Source organism: Mesoplodon densirostris, chromosome 12 (assembly GCF_025265405.1).
Source record: "Mesoplodon densirostris isolate mMesDen1 chromosome 12, mMesDen1 primary haplotype, whole genome shotgun sequence".
Taxonomy (NCBI): domain Eukaryota; kingdom Metazoa; phylum Chordata; class Mammalia; order Artiodactyla; family Ziphiidae; genus Mesoplodon; species Mesoplodon densirostris.
Genome location: NC_082672.1, coordinates 37,528,355 through 37,549,122, shown reverse-complemented (window position 1 = coordinate 37,549,122; position 20,768 = coordinate 37,528,355). Strand labels below are relative to the sequence as shown.

At 36.4% G+C, this 20,768-nt stretch overlaps 1 protein-coding gene across 1 annotated transcript in view; it reads left to right on the top strand.

The window, feature by feature from the left end:
• The window catches only part of RNF217 (ring finger protein 217), a 125,289-nt gene extending 105,550 nt beyond the window's left edge, over positions 1-19,739 (top strand). Inside the window, exons 4-6 of the mRNA XM_060115225.1 lie at positions 9,982-10,183; positions 15,174-15,245; positions 16,635-19,739. Coding sequence (XP_059971208.1) covers positions 9,982-10,183; positions 15,174-15,245; positions 16,635-16,708 — 348 coding nt within the window. The 3' untranslated portion in view covers positions 16,709-19,739. The remainder of the gene's footprint in view (positions 1-9,981; positions 10,184-15,173; positions 15,246-16,634) is intronic.
• The last annotated feature ends 1,029 nt before the right edge of the window (positions 19,740-20,768 follow it).

The window sequence follows — 20,768 nt, the reverse complement described above, 5'->3', positions numbered from 1 at the left end:
CCCTGTGGAGAGCCTCTGTTAGAGATGAGGGCTTCTGAGAGGAATGAAGTCCAATGAGCTGTGTAGACAGGGAATAATTGAGTAAAAATCTGCCCATTTTCCATTTGGATACCTATGGGGCCAGTTTTGCTAAAGGATCTAAAGCTTTCTAAGATGGTTCATTTATTTTTCTTTTCATTTGATTTCATGCTTTAAGAATTGCTTTTTCTTTCTGCAGCAAACTCAACTTAGAATTCCAAACAGGATACAAGTTTTGCTGGTAGCAGCGATCAGTAGGCAGATCAACAAAGTTTGGAGAACTATGAGAAAAGGTCTATATCCAAATTCCTAAGCAATGTCTTCACTTGCCTTAGTGAGCTTCTCCAGCACAGTGCACTCTCCTGTCCCCAAGATGGGCTTTCTCATAGTTTCTCCATCTCAGTAAATGGCAACTGCAACCTTCTAGCTGCTCAAGTCAAGAATTTGACCTTTTTCTCTCACACCCACACATACTGTCAGTCATTAACTTTTGTAGATTGTACCATCGAACTATATGTGGAATTTGACAACATCTCAGCACCCTTGCTGTCACTAATCTGGTACAGGACATCATCATCTTTCTCCCTCTAAGATTTTTGCAATAGCCTCCTGACTGGATTCTTACTCTTCACAATGTTCCTAACCCAGCAGCCCAGCAGCCAGAACGAGACTACTAAACATAAGGCAGATTACGTACCCCTCTGCTCAAAATCCTCTATGGCTCCCATCTCACACAAAGCAAAAGTTAGTCCTTACAGTGACCATGTACCCCATCACACTCTGCTCACGCCCACACCCCATTATTCCTCTGACCTCATCTTCTACTTCCTTCACCCTCCTCCAGCCACACTGCCCTCCTGGCTCTGCTTCAAAAACATGATGCATGTTTCCTTCTCAGGGTGTCCATGCCTGCTCTTCCCTTTGAAATATTCTTTCCCCAGATATCTACACACCCAGCTCTCTCCCTTCATGTCTTTGAGCAAAATTCAGCTTCTCAGTAATCACTTTCCCCTACCTCAATAGGTAATATGCTCCTTATAGGCTTTATTTTTTTCCATAGCTCCATATTGCTTATCACTATTTAAAATAGTGGATATATTTTGCATCATGAGAGCAGGGATATTGATCTGTTTTGATCCTTGAGGTACCTTTTGCATTTAGAGCAGTTCTGGGCATTGTTTAGCACTAAATAGAAAATGGTTGAATGAATGAACGTCATTTTTCTTTCCTCCTTATATGTACTTTTAGTGAGAATCCATTATGTGCTCTGTACAACATGGTCCTTTTTCTCTTGAAACCCACAGAAGGGGAGACACAGTGGTCACGGAAGATGATAAAACACTGTTGCACTTCAGCAGGGCTTTGCGTAGAGTATTATAAGGGAGTTCATGGTAAAGGGGACATCTCCGTTCATCTCGGGGAAAGCAGGGAGAGCTAGGTTGTTGAGGATTATTGGGTGGATTTTGGCATGATGAAAGGTATCCAGGAGTGGGAGTATTACACTTAAAGGACAGGGCACAGAGCCAGGAAATGAGTGCTGTGTAGCAGAGCCACAAACGCTTTGTGGTTCCCTTAGAGTAGGGTTCACAGAAGGAAGTGGTGAAAGGTGGGGCTGTAGAAACAAACAGAAGCCTGGGCTTCGCATGCAATGTTAAGAAACTTGGATTTCATCCTCCAGACTGAAAAGTTATAAACAAGGGAATGGTGGTAACCAATTGATATTTTAGGTTGGTTGCTGTTGATTATATGAAGGTAGTTGTAGACATCTAGAAGGAAATGATGATTGTATTTGCTAAGGTAATGGTCAAAGGCTGGAGAAGAGGAGAAGTATTCGATAAATATCTTGTGGCTAAAACTGTCTGATTTTGTTCAATGGCTGGAGGTGAGAAGTGAGAAGAGGATAACAACAGGATATTTAGCTTGAGTATCTAAATGGATGGTGATACCATAAACTGTGATAAAATCATGGAGATGGGCTTAGTTTTCTTGTTGTTGGGCTAGGGAGCCTTGGAATGGTTATGAGTTTGGTTTTGCTTATTTGACTTTGAAATGGCTGTAAGGCATACAGGTGCATATGACCCCCAACCACTTGCTACATGACCCTGCAGCTCAGGAGTCAGGTCTGCAGTGGAAATTAGGAAATGAGATCCAGTGGAAGGAAGTTGAAGCCATTTGAGTGTGGAAGAGATCACCCAAAGAGTATGTGCAAAGTGGTGATTCATGGATGGGATTAAGAGACAAGTGAAGAAATGAAATGGAGTTATTTGTAGTGAGGTGGACGGACCTAGAGTCTGTCATACAGAGTGAAGTAAGTCAGAGAGAGAAAAACAAATACCGTATGCTAACACGTATATATGGAATTTAAAAAAATGGTTCTGAAGAACCTAGGGGCAGGACAAGAATAAGAATGCAGACGTAGAGCATGGACTTAAGGACACGGGGAGGGGGAAGCATAAGCTGGAATGAAGTCAGAGAGTGGCATGGACATATATACACTACGAAATGTAAAATAGGTAGCTAGTGGGAAGCAGTCCCATAGCACAGGGAGACCAGCTCAGTGCTTTGTGACCACCTAGAGGGGTGGGATAGGGAGGGTTGGAGGGAGATGCAAGAGGGAGGAGATATAGGGATATATGTATATGTATAACTGATTCACTTTGTTATAAAGCAGAAACTAACACACCATTGTAAAGCAATTATACTCTAATAAAGATGTTAAAAAAAAAAGAGAGATAAGTGAAGAAATAGGAACCTAAGAGAGGTAAGAGCAGCCCCTGGTAAAAAGGTGTCACTGAAGCAAGAGTATATCGAAGGTCAGAGGGAAGTAGTGGTCACCTGATTAAATGACACTGAGAGATACAATAAGATAAGAATTAAAAACACGTTCATTGGATTTGGCAATTAGAGGCTCATGGATAATACTCATTTGTTCTTTTAATATTTATTGAGAACATGCTATGTGACAGGATCAGTGCAACTCCCTTTAATAAAATAACAAACAAGATGTACATGATCTGGGCCCTTTCAGATCTTATCGACTGGGAAAGGGTTTGAGCAGAGACATATAATTAAAGAGTTTTAAAATAGAGAGTGAGAAATACTCACTCAAGCTAGTACAGCTTGCTTCTCATTTCATGGATACAGTGCCTTGAATATGCTGTGCTGGGAATGGTCTCCCTACCTCCCAGTCTTCTTAACTGGTGAACTTAACTTGTTCTTCATTTCTCAGATCAACTGACACTTCCTTAGAGGAGCCTCTTCTGACCCTTAGACCAGATCAAGCTTCTTAAGTATTCTCTTCATACCTTATCCTTTTCCTTCATAGCTTATGAGTGTCTATTTATTTGCAGAATTGATTATGTCTATCTACAGCTTAGACTAAAATCTCCTTAATGGCAGAAGCCATGTCAGATTTTATCAATGGACAAATATTTATTGAGTGAATGAATGAATGTTTCCTGGAGAAAGACAGTTGATCTGGATGTTTCATTAACATGGGGCTGTCGGGATATAGCTCAGCGGTAGAATATTTGACTGCAGTAACATGGGGTTGCTGTCAACTGAGGAAGAATTGAGAGGTGAGTAAGAAAAGCAGTGAAAATATTCTTTTAAGAAGCTTGGTTAAAATGGAAGGGTGGGAGTAATCATTGGCTAGAAGGTCAGGTGGAATTAAAGGAAGGATTTATTAGGATGGGGAGACACCTGAGCTATTAGCTGGCTAAGCGGTGCAGTCACAGAGGGGAAAGGGTAAAGATGAACGGGAAGGAGGGGAAAACTGACATCTGGAGATTTCTGAGAACATGGGGTGTGGGGCTAAGGGAAGTACGGTAAAGAAGAAGGAAGAAAATTAGGGGCTAATTTGTAGTACAGTCTACCGTGAGGAATGAGAATCGGACAGTACTCTACACTCTTCTTCAAAGAATTTGTCATCATAAATCAATCATAAGACTGAAATATGTATGAAATTTCCTATAACTAAGAAAACCAGGACATTGGAGGACAATTAGACTATTGGCTTTAAAAAGCTAACATAGCAGGAGACACCAAATGATTTTGAAATCATCTTATATATTTTTTGAAATATAGTTTACCATAATAGAGGCCACCATGTTTGACATGACAGACAAGGACTCATTCTGCTTATCTATCCCTTCCCTTCTCCTTCTAATTTTTGATAATTATTATTTTAGTTCTTCTTTTGATTATCTTTTACCTTTAAATAATATACTGTAACCTTGGTTCAATAGTCTAACAATTTTAGGTGATATATGAGGATCTAGCCCTCCTACAACTCTTTCCACTTCTCTATTTCCCATTTTCTGTAAGCTGTAACTTTGTTTTTATATTGTCAAATTTAATAACATCCACACTCTATTCTAATATAATATTTAATACTTCTGTTATTTCTAAAGGATAATTCTAACATGGGAAAACCAATTGGGTGTTTACATAATCAAGAACATATAATTATGGAACAAAGATTACATTTCCTTTTCCATGAGATCACAACTTCTAGGAAAAATGCCTTTTGCATCTTTGCTCACTGTCAATTACTTAATCATGCTGTAGTTTGTTACGCCTCATATTTGGAACTTACACGCCTTTCATTTTGTTTTGTTTTTCCTGAAAGTCCTTACTGTTTCTCTTTCTTCCTTATTGGGAATAGAAATACAACTTTATTTATCATGTTATTTAATATTAAGCTCCTCAGGAATTTTATTGCTTGATGTATATTCCATTGTTATTTTTTGAAGATGTTCTTGAAACCAGCTGACTTCCTGTTCTAAGTTGGACTGATTGCTTTTCAGCTCTTTCGCTGAGATTTCTTACAACTTTTTTGGTATGTGGTAACACTGTCTTTTCTTGACTTGCGCATTCACTTAATGAAGTGCTTCCTTAAGTCATGGCACCAAAAAAGGAACAGAGGAGTCTTAGCATCTCTGGAATTGTTTCATTTTTACCCCCATATATTAATTATTTTGTAATTGGACAACAATTCTAGGTTCATATTTTTAATGAGGTCTTTGAAGGCTTTGTGTAGATGTTTGCTTTTTAAAAATCCCCGTGTTGAAGAACCTAGGGGCAAGACAGGAATAAAGACGAAGACATAGAGAATCCGACTTGAGGACACGGGGAGGGGGAAGGGTAAGCTGGGACGAAGTGAGAGAGTGGCATGGACATATATACACTAGCAAATGTAAAATAGATAGCTAGTGGGAAGCAGCCACATAGCACAGGGAGATCAGCTCGGTGCTTTGTGACCACCTAGAGGGGTGGGATAGCGAGGGTGAGAGGGAGACGCAAGAGGGAGGGATATGGGGATATATGTGTACATATAGATGATTCACTTTATTATACAGCAGAAACTAACACACATTGTAAAGCAATTATACTGCAATAAAGATGTTAAAAAAAAATCCCTGTGTTATGGAGGATTGGTATAGTGAGATAAGTAAGGAACTGAGAGTTACTCATGGGATTTTTTAAAACTTTCCTCATAATTATTGCTTCTAATTAATTCCCCCATATCAAAGCCATTGAAGCAAATACATATATTAAAATAATTTTATACATAGAGTAAATTATTTCTTGGGAACAATAATACATAACAGTTAATTTAGTTATCATTTCCTGCTTAAAGAATAAAATAAGCCTTCAATTCTTGGTGAAAGTGGAGATAAATACTTGTGGGCAGATGTGTACTGATTTAGTTATAAAATAGGTTGGATATTTAGCAGTTCATTTATCGTTATTCTTCCACCTTATAATTAAGTAGAATCTGTATGAAAATAAAAAGCTGAATTCTAGTTCTATTTTTTAAGATAATTTGTGGGCATTTTATTAAACTAAATGTAAACAGCTTGAAGAGGGCAGGTACATATATTGATTACACTCTTATTACAGGTGTTGATATGTACTATAAAGAATGTCATAGGCTCAGAAATGATCCGTGCTGTCATTTCTGTCTATGTGGACTTAATATCAAACTCAAAGAAATATCTGGCATATCCTGAACATTTTATCTCATGGCTTGTAAATGTAGAGCTATATAAACAACATTTAGTGCTTAAATATTCAACTCCTTACGTATCAGCCATCCTTATTTGGTATAGATGGAGAGAAGAAACCCTGTTAGTGATAACAAATCAAATGATGTTTGTGGCTTATGGGTAGTCAGTTTAATCTAATGGGTTAGAAATATCTCATCTGTCTTACTCTGTCTCCATCCCTTAAGTAAGAACAGAATTTTGATGCTGAATTACAGCCACTTGGGTGATTGGTATGTTTTTTAGCAGAGCTAAACTGATGAATGTTTTGAAGCTATAATAAAAAAAAACTTTTAAAGCTTCACTGAGAAATAAAATGGACTTTACATAAATGTAATTTAAACCTACTTTTTAAGGCTCTATGTTTTAAAAACAAAAACGGCACTGTCACAATGTGACCTTTAAAGATATATTCATTCAGGGAAGTCGTTTATCATATGAAATGTATTAGCCTCTGGGTGTTAGGAGTTCAAAATTATAACTTGCTTCTTAGCAAATATGAAAAGTAATGTCTTCTGTTACAAGTTAACTTGCATTCTGTCAGTTCATTTCTCTTTTAGCATGAAGTTATAAAATATTCATATATAATCAATATATATTTGCAATAGTATTAAAGGAATCACTGTGTACTTGAAAGTTGGAAATTATGAAACCATTTTCATGATTAAATCATTGCCATTATATGAGTAAAATATTCAAATTAATCTATAGAACTATATAATCCTGCAACGTACAAGGTTCCTGTAGAGTATTGTCAGAACTTAGAATTTTATCACTTCCTGTGCAGAAATATTTTTGGACTAACAGTATTTTAGTTGCCTGCTATGTTTCAAATATTGTTTTAGAAATGAGGAAAGACTGTTAATAATAAGTATACCACATAAAGATTTTAGAACACAATGAAACAATATTACAAGCAGATATAAAATGACAGAAAAAATGGTATGTGAAATTTTGAGGCAAATGAACTGTCAGTGACAAGTTTAACTTATTAGAGCAAGCTTCTTGTCAGAAAAATTTTTGACATTATTTTAAAGGAAGAATGTGAACTGGCCCAGAGAGTGGCTAAAACAAGCAGAAAGACTTGAACATGCCTTGTACAGGAGGGAAGACATGACTACTTTGTCAGTTAGCAAAGAATACAATTGACCCTCTGGTTTTATCTTTAAGTTTATAATAAGAGGCTGCTTAGCATAATAAAGAAACAGACAAGAATCAAAATACTTTCTCCATTCATTCAAGCAGATTACTTTTCTGAGCTCTGGTTATGAATAAGCATGCCAGTCTCATGGTGTGGTCATGAGGCTTAAAGGCGCTAAGCTAGGTACAGTGCTTGGCATTTAGTAGGCTCTAAACAAATATTAGTCCTTTTCCCTTTACAGGTCACATACAACACTATGCTATGTGGCCAGGAAATCTGTTAAGCTTTAATTACCTCCATATTAAGAGCAATTACAATATACAGTCAAAAAGTTGAGCATATGATGAAGTAACCTTTATTTTGGGTGCTCAGCTGTTGTCTCTGAACAAGTTTTCTCCTAGTGCTCAGGTAGTTTAAAGATGAGAAATAGTTCAAAGGTTCGGTATGGCCTTAGCCTACCTCATTCCTTAATGCCATCTGCTGTGCTAAATGGATGTGGTCATAGGAATTGTTCTTCATAATCATTCATAGAAACAGGTGCAATGGGGAGACTAAGGGAGAAATTACCAGGAAGCTAAAGAGCTCAAGCTGCAAAGACCCTCACCTGCTCAGGTCTCTTCTTAGGCCTCGTATCTAATTTGTATTTGTAATTTACATGCTTCTCCTTTAAGTGGGCCCCCCAATTAGATAACCTCCAGGCCCAACAAAACCTGGGTCGACTCTCACTGGTCTGTCAGGTAAAAGAAAACGAATTCAACGTAATTGAAAAAGATGAGGTGGCCAATAGCAGAAAAAGCAAATTTTGCTTCTATTGACCAAATATTGATTGGTAGTTACCCTTGACCACAGATGCTTAGATGCCCTTAACCACAAGCTAGCCCTCACCTATCCAGGAAGGTACTCTAGTCTAGCATCAGCCTAAGAATCACCCAATTGAAGAAGTGAGAAAGGAGATCACCTGGCAATCAGGGATTGCCAGTTGCATTGCCCTGGTATTTAGTTTCTCACATTTTTAGGTGGGTGAAGGGGAAGGGATGGATGGAAGCAATGTTATACTGATCTGACTCAATATGTGCCCCCAAAATGTTGTAGTCACTGTATGCGTATTATCACATTTTTATTTTCGTGTAAGTAATATCATCTAAATTGTAGCTTGGGAGATAAGAAGTAACCTCCGTACTTACCTGTAACTTGACAGCAACAACAGAGGGAGGTGATTAGTTGCACAGGTAGCATTGCATACACAGTCCTGTACAAGCATTTGCAAATGAAATTAGAGCTGGAAACTAAAATGGTACTGCAAATACACTTACACCTGCTATCATTTCCTTCCACAACAGGATTTCTTTTCCTTGACATTTATTTACAAAAATTTTACATAATCCTTTCTTTTAAGGAATCCTCTTCATCTCTTCTTATTCCTCAAGCCACCTCATTCTTGCTGATCATAGCATCAACAAAACATACCTTCAGAGCATTTTTTTTTTTTTTTTTTTTTTTTTTGTGGTACGCGGGCCTCTCACTGTTGTGGCCTCTCCCGTTGCGGAGCACAGGCTCCAGACGCGCAGGCTCAGCGGCCATGGCTCACGGGTCCAGCCACTCCGCGGCATGTGGGATCTTCCTGGACCAGGGCACGAACCCATGTCCCCTGCATCAGCAGGCGGACTCTCAACCACTGCGCCACCAGGGAAGCCCAGAGAGCATTTTTTTTATTTGAATTTTATTTATTTTTTATTACAGCAGGTTCTTATTAGTTATCTACTTTATACATATTAGTGTATATATGTCCATCCCAATCTCCCAATTCATACGAACACCACCACCACCACCACCACCACCACCGGCTTTTCCCCCTTGGTGTCCATACGTTTGTTCTCTATGTCTGTGTCTCTATTTCTGCCTTGCAAACCAGTTCACCTGTACCATTTTTCTAGATTCCACATATATGCATTAATATATGATATTTGTTTTTCTCTTTCTGACTTACTTCATTCTGTATGACAGTCTCTAGGTCCATCCACGTCTCTACAAATGACCCAATTTTGTTCCTTTTTTATTCCATTTTATATATGTACCACATCTTCTTTATCCATTCATCAGTCGATGGGCATTTAGGTTGCTTCCATGACCTGGCTATTGTAAACAGGGCTGCAATGAACATTGGGGTGCATGTGTCTTTTTGAATTATGGTTTTCTCTGGGTATATGCCCAGTAGTGGGGTTGCTGGGTCATATGGTAATTCTATTTTTAGTTTTTTAAGGAACCTCCATACTGTTCTCCATAGTGGCTGTATCAATCTACATTCCCAACAACAGTGCAGGAGGGCTCCCTTTTCTCCACACCCTCTCCAGAATTTGTTGTTTGTAGATTTTCTGATGATGCCTGTTCTAACCGGTGTGAGGTGATACCTCCTTGTAGTTTTGATTTGCATTTCTCACCTTCACAGCATTTTAAATTGCCTCCTAATCATTGAGTTCGATGCATGTCTGGAAAGATAAGTGAGTTTTCTTTGGGATGTGTTTGTTTATATCTGTATTATTCAAAATAAGCCAACAGCTTGAGCACCTGAAATGTTATTGAGCTTTACACGTTTAAAGTGTTTGATACAAAGGTGGCCTGGGAGAGCGTGATAATAAGCAAACTTACGGCCTCAGGAATGCTTTGTAAGGCTTTTATTTTGGTGAAACTAGTAACTGTTATTCCATATATTTGCCAGGTTCTACTTTATAAAAAATTTAGTAACCTTTTTTTTCTTTCCCTCTTTCGCTGGTACAGATCCATATCCAGAGAACGGAAGGGTGTGACCATATGACCTGTTCACAGTGTAACACTAATTTTTGTTATCGATGTGGGGAGAGATACCGCCAGCTCCGTTTCTTTGGAGACCACACATCAAACCTCAGTATATTTGGATGCAAATACCGCTACCTCCCAGAGAGACCTCATCTAAGGAGACTAGTGCGAGGGTCAGTCTGTGGTGAGTGTCTGACGTGACTTATACAATCTTCCCCAGTAAGGAAGCAGTGACGATGATAGAACTTAGGAATGTAATAGAATAACCATGACAAATCTCAGCACCTGCCAGGTATTCTAGTAGAGCCTTTAGCTCAAAATAGGAGGAAGATGTTTTCTCTCCCTTTGAGTTTAAAATAAAAAACTTGTTTGTTAGCAGGGCACTGCTTACATGAGCGAGCAGATTTTGTTCGAAAAACAAATAATTTATTACACTGCAGAAATATGAAGTCCTTAGTCTTCTGAAAGCCTATTGTAATCCACTTGATGAAAGGGGACAATGTTACATTTCTTTTGTAGTGACAGTACCTAGCAGTGTGTCTTAGGCATATCCTCTATCCATCCATGGAAGACAAACAGTGCAATTTTAAAAATCCCTATGTTTCAGAGTCTTGTAATGGAGTTCCATTGTATCTATATAGTTGATAAGCCATTGTATATATTTGTATGTATTTTCTGTTGTATTAGTAGTTAATATTAATAGCTAGCAGTTAATGAAATGAGCATCAAATGCCCTCGTTGCATACAAACCCAAGTTTAAATATCCAAGTGCAATGCTTTTATGGATTGACATTTTTACCCCTTTCTTCGTCCTCAACAACACACAGTCTCATATATAAATATGCAGAGATAAACACGAATTCCTGCTCTGGCCTAATGTCACCACCTTTGAGTGATGCAGTGTTCTTCTGGCCTAATAGTTCTTCCAATGGCTCCCTACTCCTCTGGAATATACCTACTGTGACATTTCTTTCTTTTTCATCATGGAGAACTCCATTATTTCTTTCTCTGGCAGTCTTTCTCATGTATACACAATACTTTTTAACATTGTCTACGTTTCTTGCTTTCTACTTACTTGTGCCTCGTTACTTCATGAGACTATCTTTATATCACTCTTTAGCCCTCCATCACTTCATTACTGTTGTAAACCGCTGTCCTCGCTAGAATCATGTCAGGCTAATTAGAACAAAGCTGATGGTAATAATATACTTCTGTCAGGTAAAAAATAAAACATATATTTTAAATTTCATTTTATCATGGGGAAACCAGTGCCATCATTTTCTAAAATCTTATATGATATCTGTAAAAACACCCTTACTGAGCTTAATTAAAAACATAATTTCCCACAACCAACAGCATTCAATATAGTCAAGATTGGTTTTAATGATTTTCAGTGCTTTTCTGTTTAGTTGCTTATAATGGTATATATTATAATTATATACTTACTAGTTACTTACTAGTTAAACAGTTAAACATATACTTACTAGTTAAACAGACTTACTACCAGGAAGCTAAAGAGCTCAAGCTGTAAAGACCCTCACCTGCTCAGGTCTCTTCTTAGGCCTCGTATCTAATTTGTATTTGTAATTTACATGCTTCTCCTTTAAGTGGGCCCCCCAATTAGATAACCTCCAGGCCCAACAAAACCTGGGTCGACTCTCACTGGTCTGTCAGGTAAAAGAAAACGAATTCAACGTAATTGAAAAAGATGAGGTGGCCAATAGCAGAAAAAGCAAATTTTGCTTCTATTGACCAAATATTGATTGGTAGTTAAACATATACTTACTAGTTAAACAGACTTTAGAGGGATAGCTAGGGAATCTAACCACTATTTATAACAATACTACCATGAGAAAACTAACTGCAAAATTAAGTTTTGAGCTGTAACCTATTTGTAAGTCTGTACATACAGAAAGCAACCTAAAAACCAAAATCCTTATATTCCCTGCACTGTTAGTCCTTTTCTTTCCTACTTCAATGCCATTTTGTGGCAGAGTGTTTCCTTTCATTTTTGTTTTAAATAATCTTTGATTTGGCCATGCTTGTTTTTTTTTTTTTTCCTTTTCGTTTGTCTGTTTAGTCATTCTTAAATAAGGAAAGTCATTTCCTGCCCTATTTGTTCAATAATATTTTGGTTCATTCTCTTTGAGCCCCTTCACCATTTGCCTAGATGCCACTAGAATTCTCTTTCCAGGTCATAAAATAGAGTCAAGATATTTAACAGCCTGTAGGATGGACAGCCCATAAACATTGTCAACAGGGAAATATTTTCTTTGTACAGTCTTCTCTGTTTTTGTTTTTAATTTTGTGGTCAGCTTTCTATAAATGGTTTTCTTTTTGGCCCATTTTCTTTTCTGTGTATGTGTGTGTACTCGTGTGTGTCAGGATGAACCTGACAAAGGAGGGAGCAGCTGGCCGTATGATAAGCTCTCCCTCCTACACATATTTTTTGCACCTCCAGCACACCTGCCTCGAACTGCTGTTGGACCATCACTCCAAGTATAGCAGGGAAATGTGGACTTTTTTCCTGTGGACAAACAAGGAAAAAATACAATAATTCATGCTACCCATTACATTTTACAAAATCAGACAGAATGATTTTATAAGCGATGTTTTTAAATAAAAAGAGCAATTTAATTTCAAACATCTCATCCCTACAAAAGGCAGGAAAAGGAGTTACTCTGTAAGTCCCAAGCTTACCTTCTCCCTGCCATGGAAGAGAGTAGATGGATGACAGCAAAGCCCTCCTGCCCTCCATCCTTGCATGATGGAACCCAGTTTGCTTCTCAGTTTGGGACCACAGCCTGCAGATGTCCTTGGACAGAGACAGAGAAAGAGCCTGCCCTCCTCTCACAGCTGGAGGTTGGAAAACAAGGATGGTCATGTGACCATCTGCCCAGTCACAGATCAGAGGTTCTGCCTCTAGAGGATAAGGGAGAACAGCGATTTGAGGATAATTAGCAGCCTCTGACATGCAGATATCTCCCTGGTAGGGAGTAGGTAGGTTATTCAGTGAATGGTGTTGGGAATAAAAGTGACAGAAAGAATGCTTTGTTCTCATATAATTCCATACAAATATTGAAAATATTACATTAAAACATATAATAATAAAGAACATACAGGTCCTTAACTGATTTCTAGTTGGCAAATAATTTATATGAACAAAAGCAATGGAGCCCACCCCCTCCAAAACTAAATATCACATTTTTCAAAAAGAAAAGAAGTCTGGAACCAGAATTGAAGAAATACAGATAGCCAATAAACATGTTTTAAAAGATTCAGTGTTATTAGTAGTCAGAGAAATGTAAAAAATGAAATTTTTTTCTGGATATTGATTAGCAGATTTTTTGTCAAATTAATACTCTATGCTGGACATCCATACTCTATTGAATGAACTGGAAATTTTGTGCAATTCTTTTACAAAGAAATTTGATAGTAATGTGAAGGATATTTTAAAACATGATAAAAAATCTAAGTTGACAATGGTTTATTTGCAAGTATAATTAAAAATAGCAGAAAAGGGAACAAAAAATAAGTACTAAAATATTTAAATAAGCTAGAATATATGGATATAATAGAATACTATTTCAGCTATTGAGAATGGTATTTTAAAAGAATTATTATTGATCTAGGAATAAGAGAATCTGTGCTTAACTGTCCTCAAGACAGTTTCAAAGGCAGACTTAACGTGTATTGAACATTGATTGCATGATTGTAATAAGTTTATTACTTCCCAAAGAGAGAGAGCACATATCTGGTTATTTGAGTTCTGTGATATTTGAAAAAAAAAAATAGTGCTGTTACTTTGCAGTCATGTTTCATTGCTATTATGAAAATATATTGATAATTACTTAAAAAGGAAACATGAATGAGCACACTGAGCTACATGTGTAGGAAAAAAAACAGATTCTTTTACAATATGCAAATCAATATAGTATAAACTCAAGTGTAGCTTTAAGAATGTACAAAATGTAATTGTTCAATGTGATTTAGTATTACTTGGTTGAGTCTGTCATTGGTGAAAAATGTAAGTAAACCCCATGGTTAGACATTGTGTCAATTGAATGGCAGTTTTTTCAAAATTAGATATTAAAAACTGTATTTTTTATCTATGTTTTTTCTGTGGTTCCAAAGCCCCTTTCTTAAGAATAAAGAAGTTAATATTTTTCTGACAAATTTCCAACAAATGGCTGCATTATGTTTCTGTTTTTTAATGTAATTGGTTATTCCAAATTACTGTCCTTATTTATAGAATGGTGTTGCTGCTTTATTTTCAACAGCTAAGGGAGTCGACTGCAAAGTCCCTCCATTCCTTCCTCTTCTATTGTTGTGTTTGGGTTGTACAGCTATTGCTGTGTCACATGTCTTAATATCAAGATTACTATGGAATGACAAGATATTAACTACTAGCCTCTATTTTTGTGCTAGTGCCTTTTAACGCTAGTAGGATTCCAGTTGTGAACTCTGTGGTATAACTAGAGTCTATTGTAATCACTGCTCAGTTATTCATTTAGAAAAAAAAGTGCTGGTTGAAGCCATTTGGCATCCTTATAAGTGCTTCCTTTCTAAGTTTGTTAAAATGATTCATTTGAAAAACCTTCAATATATTGTATGTTTATTGGTAATTTTCTCTAACAATGGTATTGAAACATCCCATTTGTAATTCAGTGTATTAGGTGTTCATATAGTTAGTTTATTTTGGACCCAGGAAATAAATAAATCACATTTGCAGATGTAGACTTGGGCACAGCCCTCTGTAGCACCTACTAACTCTCCATTTTGTGAGCTAATTAGATTTTCTCCTGCCAGCTCAGAATGTTCACTCCTTTCTTAATCTTTCAGAATCTTAAAAATTTTAAATGGAAGAGATCTAAAGGAAAAACACAAAGATGAATGGTCCTGATGGAATAAAGTGAACCAGTAGCTTTGGAATTTTCTTGGTTGTAAAGGATGATTTATGCGATGTATGACACATGTGCCCAGGACTTGAGTGAAGTTACTGAACTTACATATGTGTATTTGTTCTACACCTGATACATTTCCTTAGAGAAATATTGCCTTAATTTTAATGACTCCTTAAAAAATAGCATACATTGTGATATTAAAAAGCATTGCTGAAATTGTTTTTAGTTTCAGTTTAAGACTCTCTAAATGGTTTGCCTTTTGTTTTCCAGCTGGAAAATTATTCATTGCACCTCTAATTCTGGTCTTGGGATTAGCACTAGGGGCCATAGCAGTTGTAATCGGTAAGAAATACTTAATGTATCTGAGATGAGAATTCTCTGAGTGCCACAGAGAGAATATGAGTGTAAATGTAATAATGAGTCAGTATTAAGTGTAGATGGTACCTGTTCCATGCTTGCTCTAAATAAGCAATCAGCACATGATTTATAGATTCAGAGGAGCATGTTTCGTACAGGGTGTATTTGTGTGACACTTTCTCAGTCCATGAACACTTTGATTCATGTTTCTTATAAAGCATTATTAATCCCCTTTTAATACAAAAGTTAATGTAACTAGTATTTTAGCAAAAGATTGCAGTAGACGAGAACCCAGATTTTCCAATTCTGAGTTCAGGTTGGAACATTGAAGAAAAGAGGCTCTGTTACACCTTTGGGTCTTTGGTTAGTTCTAGTAAAAGGGTTCCCTGGGTCAAAAAGATACTTTTGATGTGTATAGGAACACGTACCCAACATATACTTGAGCACTAACAAATAGAAAATGTATCAGTGATAAATATAGTTTTATTCATACAAGTATATTAAAATATGTATTTTCGAGCAGTGGTTCTCAGACTCTGGAGTGCTTTGTAAGAACCTTGAGGGCTGGTTAAAAAACAGGTTCCTGGTTCCTACTCACAGTTTCTGATTCAGTGTAGGGGCCTAGTTCTAAAAAGTTAGGTGATGCTGATGCGGACGGTCCAAGGATCACACTTTGAGAACCATTGCTGTAGAGGATTTAAAATTAAGCACTAGAGCTAAAGGCTGCTTTGATCATTGTTCCACATAGTAGATGGGATTTCTCTTTTTTCCTAAATAAATTTATTTTTATATGTAAAGTTCTGTTTAGCAAGTAATTTGCATGAGCAGGACAGATAGAATTATAAGGTAACTAACATTTAAGTTCTTACAATGAATGAGGCTTTATGAAGTAGATACTGTTATTATCTGTATTTTACAGTTGAGGAAATTAAGTCTTTACTAGGACCTCACAAGTGGTAGAACTGGGAATCAAAGCTGACATTTGCTCCACTGCCCATTTTCTTAAGTAACATGCTATATGGCCTGAAACCGAAGCATGAATATCAGTGTGCAAGTGATATGACTAGTGATATAAAGAAGACTTAAACCTAAGTTTTGATATTTTGATAAAAAACATTCATATCCAGACTGGTGTCACAGACTTTATTAAAAGGGGGAGAAGGAGCTGAAGAAAAACAATAAAGAATGAAATCTTGAAGAACTAAGTACATTTCATAGCATAGGTATCTTCCCACTTTTCATTTTCATGTATTACTAAATAATGATTATTTACAGCTAGCAAAATAAAAATTTGAAAATAGAAAATTTTCAAATCTGTGATACTAAAAGCCTGTCCTCTTAATTAGCTTTAATCTTTCTTTTTTTAATCCCCAGGTTTATTTGTATTTCCTATCTATTGCCTTTGTAAAAAACAGAGAAAACGATCACGGACAGGAATGCACTGGTAAATGCAGATGATTTCATCTGACTACGCTGGTCCGGGTAGGAGCTACACAGAATTATACACCTGTCTGAGGGTCACTTCTTGAAAACTGCCAAGAAGACCCTTTTGCCATCTCTTCTCCTGTGTTCTCTGCAGGCCACAATGCCTCTAGCTCCGGTGCATTCCCGGCATGGTATCCTGTCCTTTCCTTATACAGATTGCTGCTTTTACAAAATGGTCACTTTCATAGACTATAAACATCTATATCATAACTCTGATCTTCTTAATGGTTCTTGGAAGAAAGTATTTTAATTAGAACCAGTTATCCTCAGAACTGTCTGAGCATGCATCTCCTGAGCATTGCTTGGACTGTCTTTGTACCTGAATCTCCCTCCATGCCCTCTTCTGAGACTTGGTGTGAATAACTGAAGGTCCCACCTGTACCAACAAGCAAGGCCACTTTTCAGAAGATGAAGGCTCACCATATGCACCAGTTTTCATCCGTGACCCAAGCAGTATAATTCCTTCATCCTTCAGATGCTATAATTGTTAAAAATCTCAATGCCCAAAAGGGAACTAATGAAACTAAACAAATGAGAAGAATCATAGTTACTGAAGTGTATACGTGTAGGGGTGTGAATGTGTGTGTATATATACATATCTGTATTAAAACTAGGTCCAATACCTTGTACTTGTCAAGTTCCATGCCTACACTATTTTTCCACATTTTCATAGACATATTTAAAAATGATTGTTCCTTTGTGGGCATAATTTGGTAATGTACTGAATTAAAGTCAACGTACACAACAGGTTATTTTGATGTTGACCCTTTCTATTTCTTGCTCTCTCTTTCTCTCTCTCTCTCTCTCTCTCTCTGTCCCACACACACACAGAGAAATTTGTGCAGTGTCACCTCAAGGATTATCAAACTTTATAAACTGATAAAACTAATAGGCTGCTCCTAGGAAATTCTCAAGACCTGTCTTCTTTTTCAGATTTCTTATATGTTGGCATACTTGCTTCACTCTATAATTAATTTAAATAAGTGTGCTGTAGAGAGAACTGCTGAGGCCTTTAAACATATCCCTATTCTGCTAATTTTTTAACGAACTTGTGATTACAATAATTATGCTTTAGGTTAAGCATATGATATTGTTTAAAACCCCACCCTCTCACCTCTCCTTTCCCTCTCTCTCTCTCTCTTTTACTTCTCAAGTTTTTCATAAAAACAAATACTGTTTTTGAAGGATTTTTCTTATGTTTATTGCTCAAATGCATAATAATGTGTTAGTATATTCTTATTGAGGGGTGATTTAAAACAAAACTTTTTGTGTTCATGGGTTTATCTAAAATATAAACTGCTTTTGGAGGAGGAAACAAAAAAAAATGAAAAAAATATTTTCAGGATGTTTTACCAAGCTGAGAAATCTTTAAAAATAAGAAAAGGACAAGTAACTAAACTGTTTTTTTTTTGTTTGTTTTCATCACGAATGTTCATCAGCAGAAGGGAATTAAAGACCTCTAAGAAGCTTAAAGTTTCCACTTGTCTCCAGATCCTTAACATTAGCTATTGGCGTAGATGTAGCATTTACTTTTCAACAACCTTTTCTGAATTGAAATAGATTATGTGATAAAACATGCATTAACATGGATAGTTTGTCTTGTTGGGCTCCAGAGTATAAGAACATTTATCATTTTTATTTGATCTGGAAAGTCCATAATAGTGAAGTTTGCTTTCATAGATAACAAGCCAGCACTTCCATTCTTTCTGAGTAACACTCAGAAAAGCTATACTGCTGGACTAGTCTATTTCCAGTTAGAGGAGGGTGTGCCATTTATGGCCTGGAATAGCATATTTCTAAAGCATAACATGATACAAGAAGAATCTAGTTTCACAAATTCATATTTCGATTCATCCAACCATCTATCCATCCAACAAATATTTATTGAGTGCCTATTCTACTTGCTCTAGTATTAAAACTGAGAGAATGGGAATTTCTAGCCCTAAATCCATGTAATTCTGTTATAAAAGTGCTTAATTTTTGTAAATTGTCCTTTCCTAGACTTGGGTGTTAGTTTGACGATGTGTGAATATGATGTATTCTAAATCTAGTGGATGTGTTTCTGTATGATATGTGTATGTATATATACTTAGACATATACATAGCTGTATGTGAATACATATATACCATCTAGCTAAATAATATACTCTCTGGTCCTGGATAATCTATTTTCTTAGGTTATTGTATCTGTTGTCTTTGGCCTACTCAGGGATTTTTATTCCTTTCTTCGAATAATTTATCTTTTGGAGATATTTTTATATTATTTGGAAATGTTCCAATTTTCCACTTACAGAGCGGCGTTTGTTATCAGTGAAGGCTCTTTCATCAGCACTCGCGATAGTGTGCACAGTGCTGCACAGGATTTTCATTTTTCTATTGCATAGATTTTAAAAAATTAACATATGCATTTTTCGCTTTCAAAGTTGGTATATATCAGGCCTTTCCCTGCTAGTGACTTAAAGTAGTTATTTGTGAATTTTTTTGCTAAATATCATTAAGATCTTAAAAAGGGAGAAGAAACATAAAAGATTATTTATATGTTAGTGCTAACTTGAAGGTAAAACAATCGCACCTTTTGGGGTAAATTCTAAAAACGACTTTAACAAAAACAGCATGCATGTAAGATGAATATCTTTTTATCCAAGGCTTGTCATTTTTTCATATGTTTTCATTGTAAATTTAATATATGCTCCTTTTAAAAAAATCAAACTATATTGAATTATAAAATACAAATTCCTCTGCTTTTCCCCACCCCTTATTTTCTAGGGGTAACCACTGTTAATAGTTTGGTATGTGTCTTTCCAGATACTATCTATAAATATACAAATAAGTATGCGTGTGTGTGTGTGTATCTGTGTATGTATTCATTTTGTATAAATAATAATAATATGCTTACTGTCCTGTGACTATTTCCATAAGAGTTTAAATAGATGTACCTTATTCTTTTGTCAATTACTACATATTCCATTGTGAGGCTATACTTTATTTAATCAGTCTCCTATTGAATGAACATCAAGATTGTTTTCACTTCTCTGTTACAAAGCATTAGTGAAGATCCTTTACATATATTTTTGTCACTGTGTGAACATTTTCATAAGTTTTTAAATTTGGTTTTTATATTAGTAATAAAATTTTAATGCATTTTCAATGAATGAGATCATAGAGATAATATATTTAAGGCCCTTTTCTTGGAGAAAGACTTGTGTAAAAGTGCATAATTTTTAAAGAAAAGCATCTTTTGCAGGATAACTTCCCCCCCCCATGCTTGATTAGCCAAATAAACATCTTGCCAACACTTACAGAAGAAAATTCATCTTATTCCAATAAAAATAAAATGCAATGAGATGTCTATAAGATAATGTGAGAAAGATGCATTGACATTTGGATTGCCTAGTTTTAAAACTTGAGGGATTTAAATGAAATAGCCAAAGCGATCATGTTTGTCACGTTCTTTAAAACACTATCCATGTTCATGCATGTTGCTCCACAGAGGAACTTAATTATGCCATTGTGAAAAGTAGGAAGCAACATGCTGGTAATTATGAATGACCACATTCTCCACAGAAAAATAATTTTGACTGTATGTGAGGTTTGGTGGTTTGTTGGGATGCTCCTAAACTTGGAATAACATGAAACCTTTATTTTACAATGAATCCCAGCATTTCCCTAAGAACTCCTGTATGTGAAGTTAAGAAAAGAGGGGTCAAACCTTTTGGCACAAACAACATTCTGTTGCCACCACCTTGATTTTCTGATAAGTGCTATTGTATCCTAAAGGTAGAACAGACTGGAAAACAATCAAAGATAAACACTGGTCGGGTTACAACCTGGTATCTTTAATTGTACTTTGCTTGCTGTGATATCAGGATTCAGTGGTGCCTCTCAGGAAATTCCCTGTCTTGTGTCACCCACCATTTCCTGAGTCCCAAAGCCACAGGTAGTCTTTATCCTTCAATCCTATCACCTAAATACATGGCCCGTGGATCCCCTAAAGGACCTTCAAAATACTCTTCCAGTCCCCGA